Consider the following 17,565-nt stretch of genomic DNA (forward strand, 5'->3'; position numbering starts at 1 on the left):
GTGCTGGGGGATTATTGCTCTGTGCCATGGCAATTGTGCCATGGGGTTCCACAGGGGTCTATTTTATCCCCCATGCTGTTTAACCTCTACGTGAAACAGCTGGGGGAGGTTAGACAGAGGTGTGGGCTGAGGTGCCATCAATATGCGGATGACACCCAGCTCTACCTCTCTTTCTCCTCAAACCCAGATGAGGCAGTGGCTGTTCTGAGTCAGGGCCTGGGCACGGTAATGGACTGGATGAGGGCCAATAAACTGAAACTCAATCCAGACAAGACAGAGGTACTGTTAGCAGGTGGTTCGTCTGCCCGGCTAGGTGATATTCAACCTGTTCTGGAGGGGGTTGCACTCCCCCTAAAGGATCACGTTCGTAGTTTGGGGGTGCTCCTGGATCTAGAACTGTCACTTGAGGCACAGGTGAACTCAGTGGCACAGAGCACTTTTTATCAGTTTAGGCTGGTATACCAACTATGTCCTTATCTGGACAGAGATAGCCTAGCTACAGTTATCCATGCTCTGATAACTTCTCGTCTGGATTACTGCAATGCGGTATACGTGGGGCTGCCTTTGAAAACGGTCTGGAAACTTCAGCTGGTCCAAAATAGGGCAGCAAGACTGTTAACAGGGACTGGCCAACGAGCTCATATTATGCCAGTACTTTTTCAGCTGCACTGGCTGCCAGTCCATTTCCGGGCCTGATTCAAAGTGCTGGTGTTAACATTCAAAGCCCTAAACGGCTTGGGGCCAGGTTATCTGAAGGATCGCCTCCTCCCATATGTGCCTGCCCGGACCTTAAGAGCATCCTCAGCTGCCCTCCTCCGTGAGCCCCTGCCAAAGGAAGTGAGGCGGGTGGCTACTAGGAGGAGGGCTTTCTCTGCTGTGGCACCCCGGCTATGGAATGAGCTCCCTAGTGAGGTTCGCCTGGCACCTACATTGTATTCTTTCCGGCGCCAGGTGAAGACCTTTTTATTTTCCCAGGTATTTTAACATTTTAGCTCTTTAGACTTTTAGCTTTGCTGTTTTAAATCTGTATATCAAATCCCTGCATTGCTTCTAGGTTTTATTCTGGTTATATTCTGGTTGTATTGTTTACTGTGGTTTTAATGTTTTATATATTTTATATTGTTTTATTGTGTGCTCTTGGGTTTTAATTTTTGTGAACCGCCCAGATTGCTCCGGCTATTGGGCGGTATAGAAATGAAATGAAATAAAATAAAAATAAATAGTGCACGTATCTGTCTGGAAGAAGATGGCTATAGGGAGACCTTCCTGAGATGTTCCAGAGCTGAGAGTCTTCCAAGTTAGTGGGCCAGTTCACATGTCACCACAGCCCATCATGGGTTAATTTAGCATCGAGGAGCAGTGGCACACGTCAGCTGCCATTATGAATACGCAAACCCCAACCGGGGGTTGCTTTGGCTTGTTGTATCACACAAACCCAGGTGGCGGGTGCTATTTTGAGGGTTAAACAAGCTTTGTATAACCCATGGTCTGTTTTAGGGTTGTGTGGATATTGTTTAATTCTCAAATGACCCCTGCCAGCCAGGACCATCTGGTCAGGGGTTGCATACTAATAATGGCAGCCGGCACACACTGCAGCTCCTCAAGGGTAAATTAACCCACAGTGGGCTGTCATGTCATGCAAAACAGGTCAGTATTTCGAGGTGTGACTCCTAAAAGCATTATTTATTTATTTATTTATTTATTTATTGCAAGAAAAATGTAAATAATTCATAGAAATGAAATAATAATTTGAAGAAGCAACTTGCACCATAATAGTTCCTGCCAATCTTAGTGCAGATTAGGACAAATTTCAGGTAGTATCATAGGGCTGATGATGACAGTTGTAAATGATCAGAGTTGGTAACACAAGGTTGGATCCAACGGTGTTATGGCATTGGCAGCCCAGGCTTGCTGAGTGCGCAGCCCCTATCACTGGCAGGCATGATGCAGTGCTTCTGGGGGCAAACACCAACACAAGCGGAAATGCTCATTTCTGGAAGGGGCGTGACCTGTCCCTTCCAGAAATGAGCATTTCTGCTCATGTTGGCACTTGTCCCCAGAAGCGCCACATCGTGGCCACCACCAGCAGGTCTAGGCCACCGACACAAGGACACCATTGGATCCAGCCCTTAGGATGCTATTTAAAGTTCTTATATGTGGAACACACAAGGTGTAGTGCAGGAGAAGGCAGACCTCAGACTTGTGGGATCGACTTTGTTTTCTACTGGAACCCTGAGATCCACCGACCAGAGTCAGGTGCAAAAGACATACACTTAGAATCAAATAATTGTGAGTCCAGGAATTTGTTTTGAGTACCAGAACTGAATGAAGCTCATAGTCCTTCTGCACAAAACCCCTCTCCTGGTTACCCCAATTCGTTATTTGTTTGAATAGTATAAGCAGGGGCTGGGGGGAGATATTTTGTTATTGCTACTGTTAAACAGTTGGGAGTCAGACATTTTTGCTGATCATCCAGAGATCTACCAGTAGATCCTGATCTGCATTCTTCCCATCCCTACTGTATTTGACTTAGGCCTTCTGTCACTCTTTCAAAGCCATAGTGCTTTTGAAGGGTAGGAGTCATATCTCAAGACGCTAACTCTTCCAAAAGTGTATGTGTATTGTGCCCTTATCTTCAGTGAGGAGATGGAAATAATTTGCAATAGAATAAACTTGTTAACTGCTGTTGGCTTAACATTCTAGCTATCTTTGCTTTAGGATAGGCTTTTGGGAAAACTAGTTGTATAGGCTTGGGTAACACTGGAGGAGATGGGGCTTCTAGTGACAGAAGCAGGAATTGGTGAGAATTAGGTTGGTGGAATAAATCAAAAGACCTAACATAGATCTAACAAAATAGTTGGAAGGGAAGGAGTGCTCCTGTCTTTAATTCCTTTCGGGCAACTGGAGGGAGTTCAACTCAGCAATTGAATATCAATTTAATATGTTGAAACAAGAATTCTCAATCTGCCAAGATACTTTTACTGCTTCCCACCTGCATTTACAATTAAGCAAGTGTGTGGCATGGGCTGGGTCTAGCAGCTGCCACTGTGCCATAAACTTCCTGCATACCCACTGCTTCCCTTAAAATATATATTCTGATGTTTGGTTTTTCCATGTTGTTTTGCTGAAATGAGACCTGCTTTTCTGTCCCACTAGGGCAGGGGTTCTCAAACTTTCTACCACCAGGGTCCTCTTGAGAGAGCTGAAAATGACTGAGGCCCACCAATCACAAAATGGTAGTGCAGGGTCGGAGCCAGCCACAAAATGGTGGGAAATGAATGCAGAGTTTGGTATAATCAGCTGGCAATTGCTGATATCATTTTATATTGATATCTAATCCCTTTTTGGAAATTGCTAGATTCTTTGCCACAACTATTTCCTTGTAGCAGGGAGTTCCATAGTTCATCTTACCTCAAGTGAAGTACAGACATTGGCTCTGGGGGTATCATTCCTCAGCCTCCCCATTTCAGGCATAATTTGCTTATGCAGAGGCTCTAAGTAGAGAAGACATTTTATTTTATATTGTTTTCTTCCTTTCCCCCATATGCCTCTCAAAAGTATTCGTATTCATCTCCTGTTATTTCTTCTCTCCTACTCCTTTCACACTTAACTTCTACCCTATCCCAAATGGCTAGTTTCTTTCATCCCTTCCTCCTCTTGCTTTGACATTCACTTCGTCCTATAACACCTTCCCTCTTATTCCCTTCCTCTTTATTCCCAGTTTAAAAAAAATATATATATATTATTAAAAACAGCCTTGCTCTCTACAACTCCTGCTGCCACACCTGCCTATGCAGTGTGCATGACGCAGCCATGGTGCAGGGCGGTCCAGCAAAGAGGCACTGGGTAGCCTGAAGCACTGAGACCCAGCTGAAAGTGGGCTGAGACCCACTGGTGGGTCCCAGCCCACAGTTTGAGAAATGCTGCATAAGGGTTTTGCCTTTGTCAGGAGACACATAACAGGTTTTGTTTGTTCCGGAGTGTTGAAGGTGGCTGTACAGCAGGAGCATGGCCTGTGAAGTGTGCACTTATCCCACTGTTGGGTCTAATAAACTAGCCTTGCAGGTCTATCTAGTGCTTCAAACAACCTTCAAAATCTGTTTGATCAGAAAGAGATAAAAGATGTCTATGTCTACCAATAGTAGAAAAGATGCTATCATACCATTTTCAGTGCTATAGTTCTGTGGTTTCTAGCTACAGTTATCTTGGGTTTAACTGATGCTGAAATTGGCACATGCATACACAACATTGAGGAAATAGGCCATTAGTCAACCTGTTTGGCTCTAATGAGTATTTTGTTTTTATTTAAAGTTTGCTGTAAAAGAACTAAAAGAGCTGGAACACTGGAAACGAGACCTGCTGAAGGAAGCACATGCCCTTATAGACTTCTTGTGTGAAGATAAAGAAACTATGAAACTGGAGGAGTGTTTTCAGATATTTAGGGATTTTTGCCTGAGATTCAACAAAGCTGTTAAGGTAAGAAGAACATATTATATATCCATTGGTTCTTAAGTAATGGGGGAGCAATATTATGTCCCCCTGACAGAATCTGGGGGATGTGGGATTTTTTGGTTTCCTGGCTCCGTGCTCAAAGACAGAGCTCGGAGCCAGGAAACTGCACTCCCCTCCCCATCGTAGCTGGCATGGAGAGAACCATACGGGCTGCCTCTCGACGCTCAGCAAATGGAGCATGGAGACAAGGAGAAAGGGGCATTCCTGGGGGAGGGGAGGAGACTGGGGGCAGCATTCCTACTATCTTTCCTATTTCTACCCCAGCCTCCTTCCCTCCCCCTCCCTGAAGCCTCCGCGAGACAGGCAAAATCTCCCATCTACCTAAAATGCAGAGCGGGAGGCACAACACACCTCCCTCTCTGCATGGGATACTCATAATCCTCTGGCTTCAGGGACTTACATGTATCTAAGCTGCTTCAGTGTCAGATGATCTTATCATGTTAAGCCTTTGAATGCTATATAACAGAAGAAGGACGCACATTTTATGGGATGGTTGTTAGCCTAAAGACTGCCCTCTTCCAACATTAAGCCAAATGTCTTGCTTTTCCAAAGATTTTATTGTGCTTTGGGTATTTAAATGGACTCTCTGCTGGACACAATGTAAGGCTTCCTTTTGCTTTCACTGTAAAAGAGTCACATATTTTATTTCCTTTGTATTGTATTTAATGTGGGAAGGGCATTAACAGGTACATCTTATGCCCTGGTGAGATTCTGCTTTAGCCCAAGTTTGAGGGTTGGGAAGAGTCACCACCAGCCCTTGCCTCGAAATAAACTGCAGGTGGCCGCATGACTGGCCTCTATGCCTGCAACATGCAAACACTATAATCTTTGCAGTGCTTGTATAACGACAATAGGCAAAGGTCCTGGAGGCTGCTCTGTGTACCAAAGAGTGTTTGACCTTTTTTTAATCCAGAAGGCAATGTATGTGTGGCCTTGAATTGTCACATGGCAGTATAAAGTAGGTATACCTAATGTACATTTTGTGACATGAAACAAATGTTTCCCAGAATAAAAATGCTGCTAAGTAGACAAAGGGTACTTAAATAAAAACTCATAAAATGGTGCTCACCATTTATATTTCAGGCCTGGTGAGTGTGTTGAGTGTTGGGTGGAGGAGGGGTATCCATTAGAGTTTAGGGTATTTGTTCCACTTGTAAGTGCTTCAAAACCTCAAGATGTTTGCTTCATTTCAGTGCTTTTAAGTCACATACAATCAATGCTTTTAGGTCACATACAATCATGTTTTGAAGCTTCTTTAGCAAGTTTCCTCTTTAAGAAAGGGCAAGAAAACAGAATGTAAAAGTAAAGTTTATACAAATGGAGGCATCTGACTTCTTAAATAATATCTAAAATAACTTTATGAGTAGAGGCAAATATATCTGAGGATGGATTATCTGAAAACCTCGTGTTTTTAGTATGTTCTGTATAGATATTAACAAATTCTAATCCGGCCAAGAATTTTACTACATTTAGGGCACAATCCTATGCATGTTTAGACAGAGAAAAGGCCTACAGCTCCTAGCATTCCCCAGCCAGCCATGCTGGCTGGAGCATGCTGGGAGTTGTAGGCCTTTTCTCTGTCTAAACATGCATAGGATTGCACCCTTAGTTAGCTTGCTTTGCTGGTAAGGGTTTTGAATTGGAGGCTTATTGAACAACTTTAATTAGAACTCTGTATAATATCACCATTGAGCTGAATTTTTAAAGGAACCTGCAGCATAATGAAATAAAACAGGAGTGGGTATTTCATAACATTTTTACCAGCTGGGCCTAATGAAACAACAACAAAAATACCTTCTTTACTTCATCTGGTACCATAGTAGAAAATGGTCGCCATGGTAATTTCTACTCAGGAACTGAACTCAAAAGGCAGGGGAAGAGTAAGGAGGATAGATACAAAGATAATAAAAATATGCGAACAACCCCTGAATTAAAAATGTGGTGTGCTCTTTTTTCTTCTTTACAGGAAAACAAGGAAAGAGAGGCACAAGAACTTCAGCAGCTACAACGATTAAAGGAGTTGGAGGAAAAACGCCGATCATGGGTTGCTGGGGAACTTGGGGCTTTTGGCCGGAGCAGCAGTGAAAATGATGTTGGGACGTTGACTAAGAGAGGACTTGAAGAATTCCTACCCTTCTTGCAGCAGAGACCCCAAAGCCCTTCTTACAGGAATGCCAGCACCAGGCGCTCCCGGCATTCCTTGGGAGTCACTGCGGATAGAGAGCTGCTGACTTTCCTGGAGACTTCAAAGGGTGAAGATCCAAATAAGTTCAACAGCCTTCCCCGTGCACATGCAGGTCAAGCAAGACCAAGCATGGCCTGGACGGAATCTAAAGAACCAGGAGATGCCAGTTTCACTAACTTGCGCTTAGACCAGGCATCTGAAGCCAGCACAGACTGCAATTACTTCCGGTTGTCCCCATCTCAGTCTGATCACATAGGAGACCTTGAGGAGCTAGACACTGCCTGTACCAACCTCTATAATCACCAAGAGAGTGCTGGCAGTGACAAGTACAGGTTCGACGTGCCTTGTATGGGAGCCACAGATGCGGCCCCCTGGGACCTACCACTTGAAGAATGTGAACTTGTCCCAGGGCTGCACAGGTTTGACCTCCATGAAGCAAAGAATAAGGAGGATCCATCAGCAGTTCATTTTGAGGCTGGGGTGAGTGGTTTGGAAGCTCTGGGTGACTCGAGCTTGTATTTTCTTGGCATAGCAGACAATCCTGTAGCATCGTGCAGAACATCTAAAGAGACTGCTTATAAAGCTGAATGCATTGCCAAAGTGGCCAGTCACGACAGTGAAGCTCCTGAGCCGAACAGCGATAGTCCTGTATCTTTAGATGGCAGCATTTCAGGAATGAAGGCGCACGGGCCAATGTTCTCCATATCAGATACTTCTGACTGTTCCTTCACACTGGATCTGTCTGAAGAAGATCCAAAGCTTGGTGGCAACAAAGCAAACAGGAAAGATGGTGCCACAGCCTCTTTTATGAACGATCTGCAAAGTGGTGGTAATGCCAACTTAGGTCCAAGCTCATTTTCTAATGATAGAGATGACTCTGGTAGCAAGCCTGGTCTTTCAAAGGAAAAACCTGTAAGGAGCAAAGAGGCAGTAGGACCAAAGAGAAATTCTCTGAAAGATAAATCTTCCAGTTCCACAAAATCCACCAGCGGTCCTCCCAACCACCCCAGACCGGTCAGAACTCTGAATTCATCGGAGAATTCGAGCATGAGAAAAGTAGTACCCATTTCCAGGTCAGCTAAAGCAGCACCCCCTAGTTGTGCAACAAAAAAGCCAGAGGCTAAGCCAGCACCCCGAGACACCAGCATGGCCGAAACACGGCTGTCACGTCGCAACTCCATCCGAGGCACCACCGATGCAACACCAAAACCTCAGTACAGGCAGAGCATATCCGTAGAGGAGCCAAAATTTCAGCGGGGGACTGCAACTTCAAGCAGTGGTCATTTTGAGAGGGAGCCCCTTCAGCACAAAGGCTCCTTCAAAAAGCCAAGCTCTAAACCAGTTCGATATGTTCCTAAGTCAAAAACTGATGAAACTAAAATGTGCCGCTCTTTAACCAAATCCCCTACGGATTCTACCAAAAGTACAACTGTCATTGCTCCCAAGACACCTGCTCCTGTTCCGAGCTTTGCAAGGAATACAGTGGCCTCTTCCTCAAAATGTGCAAAGGTGGATTTGCCAGCCACTTCCAAAGCTCCAACCCTCACAAGGTCTTTGTCTCAGAGGCTACCTAGGATGAGAATAACAACTGCCTCTGACGATTCTAATCCAAAGGAAAACAGTGGAAGTACACTGAGAAGAGCAAATAGTGCTAGAATTATCAAAAGGAACACTGACAACAGTGAGCTTCTAAGTGTTAAAGCAGAGCCAGTGCTAAGAGAACAAATAATAATAGAAAAATCAGCATCCCTTAAATGTAAAGATGGAAATCAAACTGCAATAGGGAAACTACTGAATCACTTTTGAAAATAAAGGGGATTGTATTGTTTGGCAATATAGAATGTGAAAACCAGCTCTTTCAACACTAAATATTTCTGTTATGAAATATTCTAAACAGTAATGTTGTGTTATTAATAGTATCAGTATGAATTAAGGTACGTTGCGCAGATCCTGTATGTCTGAACTGAATGTATTCAAAACTACTGTGATGGAATAGCTGTAACAAAGTTCCCTTGCTTTTGAGAGATAGTAGCTCTCCATGAATTTTACATACCAAAGCAGGCTTCCTTAACCTGGCACCCTCCAGGAGTGTTGGACTACAACACATCTCCAGCAGCATGGGGCACTCTGGATGGGGATGAGGAGAGTTATAGTTAACATATCTGGACGGCACCAGGGTGGGGAAGGCTGCGCTAAAGGAATGCTTTTGTTGAATGAAAAGGAAGGGAAACAGAATGAGGGATTATGGCCAGTTGTTGTATAACCACCGCTTTTCTGAAACTGCAGTCCTGAACTCCTTTTGTCAAAGTATGAAAAGTAGACATGGATCTTTTTAATTCTTTGGGTCCAAGAATAAATTGTGTCTGTTGTGCAGAGTCCATTGCTGGCAATTGGACACATGGAACTGCTGGTCTACAAAATGGTAAAATAGGACACTGCTGTTTTCGAGGGGGGGGACAAGGGGTTATAATTTCATCTGAAGAATTTGCAGCATGTCTTAAGTTGTATGGTGTATCTGTGGGAAGGAGGGGAAACTCTGCTGGGCAGAATGTTTATTTTCCATGAGTGTGGCAGAACTGCCTTGCATGTACAAGTAGAATAGTCAGTGGAATAACTGGTGCTGGAAATTTGTAGGGTTAGCTGAAGGCCATAGCTTTCAGAAACCACAAGTAGTAGTTAGAAAATGACTGCAGGTGACTTGGCTTGTATCAGTCACGTGCAAACTTGCCAGCTTTTGATATACAAAAGTGCCATATTTATAATACATATCGCAGATGCTGCAGCTTGAAACCTGTGAGGGCTGCAACCTCTTGCAGAGCACTTTTCCTGCCAAGTTTCATTTTCACTGGTTTTTAACTACTGTCAAATAACCTGAAATGCTGCTATGGCTCTAGTGAGGAAGAGCCTTTGGTTTCCCTGCTGCCTCCTCCTTTCTTTGTCAAAATGACCAGTTGGCATGAAACATGCAAGTTTCTTTTATGCATGACAAAAGGCTTTATTTTCTTTTTCTTTTTTTGTAAATTAAGCTTAATTTGCTTCAGATGTGGATTTTAACACTACTTTTTAAACTTCACTTTTTGATAAGATTTTTTAAAAAATAATAATAATTCACAGCAGAAAACATGACACAATGTCAGGCTAAGAGACAGAGAATGAGGGAAAACTTGTCGCTGCGTGTTCTGCCTTCCCTTTGGTCCCTTTCCAAGTAAATATATGTAGATGGGGAAACCGGCTGTTGCTGTTGATCCTCTTTATTTAAATCTTATTCATTTATGAAAACCTTTTAAAAAACATGCACTAGAAATATTTGGCCTTTAGCACTCCAATTTTTTCTTCTTTCATATAATATAGGTGTATCAGTCACCCTACTTGCCCAGATGTGACAATTGATGCTAAACTTAACCATTTCAGCTCATGGCCTTATCTCTTTTTTCCATTATACAAATGGTTTTCAGAAACTCCTGCCTGGTAAATATGCCAAAATGCCATCAAGTGTGCTATTGGGCCTTTCAAACAGGCCTCCACCTTAGAGTGATGGTTGTCTTAACTCCCTCTTATAGTAAAATGTCTTGGATGGAACTGTTGCTTTTGGTTTGATAAGCTTCTTGGGTTACTCTCCCACCCTAGGTTAAATGTAGTAATCTGACCATTTGGCCCTACCTGTATCTTTTTGTGTGTGCTCATCTGCGAAAGCAGGTGGTGGATTTTTATTACCTTTTGATGGTAGTAAGCTTGAAAAGAGAAAATAATTTAAATGTTACATGTTTGGAAACTGTAAGTAAATTTCTATATAATAAGTATGTGTAAAATGAACTGGATGTATTTAATGGACCATTTATACATTTCTGAGTTTATCTTGCTAGTTTAATAAAGTGCCCATTTATTGGGATTTGTGCTATATGTTTCCATTCTTCCATTGTAATTTTGCTTATCATTCTGGCAGAAGTCCCATGTTGGCGCAGATCACTCTTAATTTGGTGTTCTTGAAAAGGAATGAATACATGTTTAAGAAGCTTTAAAATGCTGGGTTGATGGCACACATACATTGAATGGTTAAGCCTTTCTGAAATTAAATTTGGGACTCCAGGGATGTAACTCAGATGCCTGTTATCTCATACTAGAGCTGAAGAGTAGCTATGTTGGTTCAGCCCAATATCTTGTTCCCAGGATCCTGTTTCCTACAGTAGCCAACCAGATGCTTATGGAAGGCCCACCCACACAATATGAGAATGAGAGCCCTTTTCCACTGTTCCCCAGCAAATGGTATTCAGAGGCATGCTTCCTGTGATCCTGGAGATAGCATATAGCCATCATGACTAGTAGGGTGTATTCCCCCAAATGCCCAAATTATGCACCAAGGAAATGACAAGAAAATAGGAAGTACCTGTCAGTATAACATTCTGTTTGCATGTCCTGTAAAAGTTCTACCATCTCTAGTTTTTCTGTCTGCTTTACATCTCTTCATGTTCCTAGCTAATCTGCCCTGATTGGATGAATAGATCCAAGCAGGCAAAGATATCACTGCCCTGCTGGCTACCTTTGCCTGCCTATTGCAAGTGGGTAGGTCAGCCTAGGGCCAAACAGATAATTGCTAACATAATTTAGGGCAAGTTTTTGGGAGCAGTGGGTACATCTAGAATTTTGAGAGAGTGTCATGGGTGCTCTCACAAAATGGCTTTGAGGGGGATCTTGCCCATTCACAAAATACCAGTTTCACAGGAAGGAAACCGGTGAGACTAAAAGAAAAGTAACTTGCCAAGAACTTAAGTTAAAAGCAGAGGTGGGTTCTGAGCTCCAAAACACAAACCCTTTTAAACCCAATTTGCTGCTCCAATACACATTTTTCAGACGGCAAACTGATGAGGTTCAGAAATGGTTCATGTGGCCAAGGAAGTGAATAAAAGGCAGAGGTGGACTCTAAGCCCCAAATGCCAAATCACATATTTGCCCCCACAAAGAATATTTCACAGAAGGAAAACTTCTGATGTTCAGAGGAACATGCATACACACACATATGTATACATACACACTAGGCAAAACACAGTGTCAGGGATGAGTCCAAGCACCTTGAGATGTCTGACAGCTCCGATTCTGAATCAGAGTTGGAGCAGGTAGATCAGAGGCCAGGGGAGGGACCCTCCGTATTGAGCCAAGATGCTGGGAGACATTCCTCCAAAGACCTTGACAAACAGATGGCCCAGGCTGAGTTCCACTGTCAGAACTCAAGTTTCCGAGGAGAAGGAAGAGGGGTGTGACTTGAGAGATGTTAGGGCACGTCGCAAAGCGGGAAAAGTTGGGGGCAGGGCTCAGACGCTCCACCAGGATAGCCATTCTTGGAAGCCAAAGTAGGAGGGAGCCACCCCAAGGGAGGGGCATCACTGCGAAGCAAGTCTGGCTGTGAGGTTTACGCCCAAACTGTCTGCAATTTCACTACCCTCCGGTTGTTCTCTAATTAGGGATCACAGACTAGTTGTTTAGGGGCCTGAGGCAGTCTGAGAGTTTCCTGGAATCTGGATAAAGAGGCTATTTCCTAGCAAAATAAAGTAGTAAAAATAAAGTAGCAAAATAAAGCCTGAAGCTTTGTCTCCTTGAGGTGTTGATTGCGAAGGGGGAAGTACAATCCATTTCTGACACATAGCCCTCTCCAAATCCAGGCAAAATACACATAGCACACTGACCACACCAAAACCAGGTAACACACACAACCCTTGCCCTCCGCACAGACAACACACTTCCCTTGCTCTCCACACCACCTCTAGTCCCACAGGACAACCCCTGCTACCTCCTCCAGCCCCCCAGGATGCACAGGAGTACAGCTGACCAGCATTTTATTTTCTAAAAATGCCTGTGGGGTCCAGAGGCATTCTTGGAAATAAAAGTGGTGCTGGACACCAATGCTTTAGTGTTGTTGTTGTTGTTGTTGTTGTTGTTTAAAAAAACACCTTTAAGCAATGTTTTTAAAATCAGGTGGGCAAGGAGCCTGGTGGAAGCGAAGGTAGGTGTCTGAAGGCACAGTGGTGCCCACAGGCATCATATTGGGGAATTCTGATCAAAGGAGATTTAGAACTTGAGTTCTATCAAGATTAGATTTGAACTTCAGTCAAATGCAAACTTTTGAATGACAAATGTGGGTGCAGATCATTTGAGTTGGTGAAGCTCAAGTCGTTCAGTGAAAACAGATGGCACTTGTTTTTTTATAAGATATATTCTTAAACTGACAGGTTTGTTTTGCTTCCAAGAACAGGCACCAAGAACTGGTAGAAGAATGGATTAAGGTGTGTGGTCACTCATTTAGTAAGCCAGATCTGGGGATAGCAGTTATATGAGAAGGACTGGGAATTGCACAAGGCATTACAGCCATACTCCCCAAATCTCTTCTTAATTTCTAGAAGTTTTTCACACATCATTTTCTTTATAGTCATGAGGGCTAAAACCTTGATTTTTTAAAAAACTGTGATTGTTAGTATGCCAAATACTATGCTCGACACTGTGCCGAACATCATATTCCACTCTTTGAAGCATAATATATAAACAGCCTGGCAGTGGCTGCTAGATTCTGGCTATTATTGTCTTTTGAATATTTAAATGTAAACAAGTCTGAATCTGCTATTGCATTTGTTCTTATTAGCTCAAAACACTTTGATTGAGGTATCTCACTACACAACTTCAAGGAGTTTGTCAGAGAATTAAGGACTTGTTTCTAGGGGCCGGGGTTGGAAGAGGCATGTGGCAGTAGTTCAGTCATGTTGTTCAAAATCAGAATAATCCAAAGTATAGATTAAAAATATCACAGATGAACAAAAATAAAAAATACAGCAACAGAAAGCAATAGAGCCAGCAGAAATCATCGCCATTGGAAAACCCAACAACAGCAAGATTATGCTTACACGCTGCAAGTTGGAAGCTCTCTCCCTTAAAGGCCATCTGTGATGGAGGAAGGTAGACCTCCCTATCTAGGGAATTTGACAATATCTGACTATTATGCATGTACATTATACTCCTGAATGGTTTCTTAGTTAAAGGAATGTATTTTATTTTTTTTAGATTAAAAATTTCTGCTAGCAAATAAAGTTTAAGTAATAACTTTAACAATCGGTCAAATTTTCAAATGTTAGGTACTAGCACCTTCAGCGCTAGTGTCTGCATGCCAAGGGGTTCAAAGTCTTTCTATATTAAACCTCAACAATCAAACCTTTAACAAAGGACTTAAGGTGAAAGTTCTACATGTGGTTTGCAGGGCCAACAGTATCCTGCTATGAGAGAAACAACAATGAAAGATCATGAACCTTGGACATGCATGCAAAGCTAAGGATTTCTCAGCCAACCAAAACAACATTTGCCATTTCTGCCACTCCTAGTGCTATTTTTATTCTGTGTCCTCTCATATGTGTGGATAATCATTTTTGGATGTCAGGGTGAGATATATCAAATAGCTCTGCGTTTCAGAGGTTTATCTTGTCACTGTGTTTGCTTTTCATAGGAGGTACAAGTGTATTCTTAATTTCAAGCTGCCACATAAAGAGAAATAAGCAGACTTTCAGAGATTTTCAAGTATCTTGCAATGTCTGAGTCTTTTGAATCTGTAAGATCCTGCTTTTTTGTCCCTAAACATCCCACATGTTTTGGACATCAACTCCCATCAGCCCTGACCATTGGCCATGTTGGCTGAGGCTGTTGGGAGTTGATGTCCAAAACATGTGGAGGGCCCCAGGCTGCTGTATATGGAGAGACTCTCCTCCAGCTGAGATTAAAACATGCTGAAAATGCATTGTAAAAAATAGTTGCACCAGTTTGATATTTCACAATCAAACTGGCATCTCTGGAAAAGTTGCTGATATTGACTACCAAAGAAAATTTCAAACACAGCATTCATTGACCCTGGGAAATGGATTTTGGCACAGGAATGGCAAAATCCAAAAAAGATCCTCCTCCTTCCTATGTATTAACTTCCTGTTCTTTGTTACTCCTTCCATGTGATTTGGATTGTGGATTTCAATGCAAAGATATCTATTAGCATAGTGACCTCATGTTGGGAGGGGTCTTGTAGATGCAGAATCAGTTTTTAGCAAGGGTGCCCTTGTTCAGAAGGGTAGGAATTGCATAAGCTGTCAGCTGAGACTCCTCCTCCATGGTAAAGAGTGTGGGAAAATTCCATCTTAACGTTGGTGCTTTGTTAGAAGAAGCAGCATTACGTATTCGCCCTTGGATTTTTACACAAGCTTCAAATCTTTCCCTTCCTGTCCTGTTCTAAGGTTATTTGTTAAGTCCTCTGAGCTAAGTGGGGAGACATAGGCTATGGCCACTTAAAAGGCTATTTTGAATACAACTGGCTAGCTGTATTGCTTTATATTAGCCAGGAGCAAAACTGATGGGAAATGAAAGCAAAACTGCAGATCAGTCACAGCAGCAGTAATAGGCTAAAATCATTGCAGCTACCTGGGGCCCATCCCCAAATAAAAACAGCAGGCAGAATAAACATAACTGGCTAGAATGGGCTTGAGTAGCTACCACACTCTTTGTCCAATGGCTGGAGAGTTTTAGGGCTGAAGGCAGCAGAAATCAACCATAGTCATTTAAGGCAAATGGTGGCTGGATCATAAACAAACTGACAGGACAGGTGTAGCAGAGAAGCAAACACCGGATGGTCCAGCTGTCCACTCATGTAAGTATACCTTAGGGGAGCCTTCCCCAATCTGGTGTTCTCCAGGTGTTTTAGACTACAACTCTCTGCATTCCTGCCCATTGGCTATGGTGGTTGGGGCTAATGGGAGTTAAAGTCGAAAACATCTGGAGGGCACCAGTTCGGAGAAGGCTGCATTAGGGTATACACCTAAATTCAGTCACATAATGGAGCTCCCCACTCGTTTTTAAAAGATTTATGTAGGAATGTTTACCCTACCTTTCTAGTACAAATATATTGCACAAGGTAGCTTACATCAATTTAATTCACTATAAAAATAAATATCAGCAATTTAAAAGTCACAATATAACAATCACTGATAAAAATTATATATAACAGGGACAGGCACAGCAAATAAAAAGTTTTCTATTTTCCTGGTTTTCCAACTCAGCCAGAACAATTAAAAACTTGAAAAGTTTGCCAGAAGTGTAGCTAGGGCTCAGCATTACAGCCAAAGTCCACACCCCCCCCCCCACCATTCTATGGCTATCCAGAGAGCAGCAGGTGATGACAGCAGCAAAAGAAAACTCCATTTTATTCCTGTAGTCATCATGGCACTATGATTTAATTGAGCTTAAAATGCCAAACTGCACATGCTCAGGGTTGTTGTTTTTAAGCAGGGTTGACAAACATTTTAACATATAAGGAATGTAGAAGCAATTGTAAAGCATGCAATTGTGGCGGAAGAGAAACGTTACCTGTATGTACACAAGGCTGTATACAGGGGGAACTATAAGACTATTGCATCCAGGGTCTAGCTGCACCTCTGAAGATGATGACGATGATGATAATGATGTAACGAGTAAAGACAAGCCAGTAAAGATAGTCAAAGATAGAGCCAGTGGAGGCTGATGGCTCTGATGTCAGTGGAGTGACGAATCCCCTCTGGGTTTCAGTCAGAGACAGTCAGAACTCTAAAGGAGCACCTTGGATTGTTCCTTTAGAGTTCTAACCAGTTCTGACTGAAGCCCAGAGCAGATTCACTGCCCCACTGACATCAGATCCACCAGCCTCCAAAAGATCGAGCTGTGCAAGACCCATGGGACAAGGTGCTCCCTAACACTGGTACAGCCACCGAGAGCGTCTGATTTCTTGTCCCAGCCAAAGTTAATTCCACCATAGCTGTGAAAAGAAAGGGCCTCCTCTGCACTAGATGTGAATAGGTGGGCAGGCTGGTCCAGACCTTCCACACCCTATGCTGACAAAGTCAGGAAAGTTCCCTTATGGGTTTCCTCTTCTTGGTGAAAAGTTTCATTGTTGCTGCTCCTGTGTTGTAGAGAAAATGTCTGCTTGCATAAAGAGCACAAAAGATAAACCAAGTTTAGTAGACATCATTTGAGGAACTGCTTTCTTCCAATTAGTTATATTCTTTTAAAAAATACATTTATATGAGCTCTCTTATGAGCTGCAGGCTGGTACAGGCAACCTGAAAGCAGTGTTTCAAAATGACTTTACTCTCTGCCTCTTATGCCTGGAACTGCCATTCAGAACACCTGCATGATTCCCCTTCTTGTTTCAAATCCGTCCTCCATGTCCATCATTTCTGTGAAGCCTTTGGCACAACCCCTCTCTCCCTATTCCCTGAGTCAGCTTTCCCCAACCTGGTGCCCTCCAGATGTGTTAGACTAGAACACTCATCATTTCAGATGGTGATGATAAGAGTTGTAGTCCAACAGACATGGGGAGCACCAGGTGGGGAAAGCTGCACTATGGCATCTAATCCAGGGCCATGTAACTGAGATAAATGCATCCTCTTCCACTGGCTCCATCTCCTTCCTAAACTGAATACTAGATTATAACATTCTTAGCCTTGGCGTTAATGCTCCTGCACTGCAGACTGCTGGGTCTAGATTACTGCTTTGTAACATAGCTAGTTGTATAATGTATTTTCAGTTTATTGCAACCCTGGGTTTGAATCCTGAAAACCAAAAATCAACCCTCAAATGTGCCCCGAATACAAAGATTAAGCATTGCTGGCTGGGGCATGCTGGGAGTTGTAGGCCTTTTCTCTGTCTAAACATGCATAGGATTGCCTGCTTGTACAACTGGTTTATCCAGCTTGCCATATGCTGATGGATGTATGATGTCACAGAACAGAGTCAGGTTCAATATTAGGAGCAGCTTCCTACGGTAAGAGCAGGTGATCAGGGCAATAATTTGCATAGGGATGTTGAGGGATTTTGTTTTG

General features: G+C 42.9%; 1 protein-coding gene across 2 annotated transcripts in view; it reads left to right on the plus strand.

Annotated features, from left to right (window-relative positions):
* Positions 1 to 10,596, plus strand: part of FHDC1 (FH2 domain containing 1) — a 59,973-nt gene extending 49,377 nt beyond the window's left edge. For both annotated transcript variants that reach the window (XM_084856288.1, XM_084856289.1), the window contains 2 exons: positions 4,312 to 4,476; positions 6,479 to 10,596. In XM_084856288.1, the coding sequence (XP_084712414.1) occupies positions 4,312 to 4,476; positions 6,479 to 8,503 (2,190 nt within the window). In that variant the 3' untranslated portion in view covers positions 8,504 to 10,596. The remainder of the gene's footprint in view (positions 1 to 4,311; positions 4,477 to 6,478) is intronic.
* Positions 10,597 to 17,565: the final 6,969 nt, after the last annotated feature.

This window comes from Heloderma suspectum, chromosome 5 (assembly GCF_057233095.1).
Source record: "Heloderma suspectum isolate Gila_16-S chromosome 5, 16-S_ref, whole genome shotgun sequence".
NCBI lineage: Eukaryota > Metazoa > Chordata > Lepidosauria > Squamata > Helodermatidae > Heloderma > Heloderma suspectum.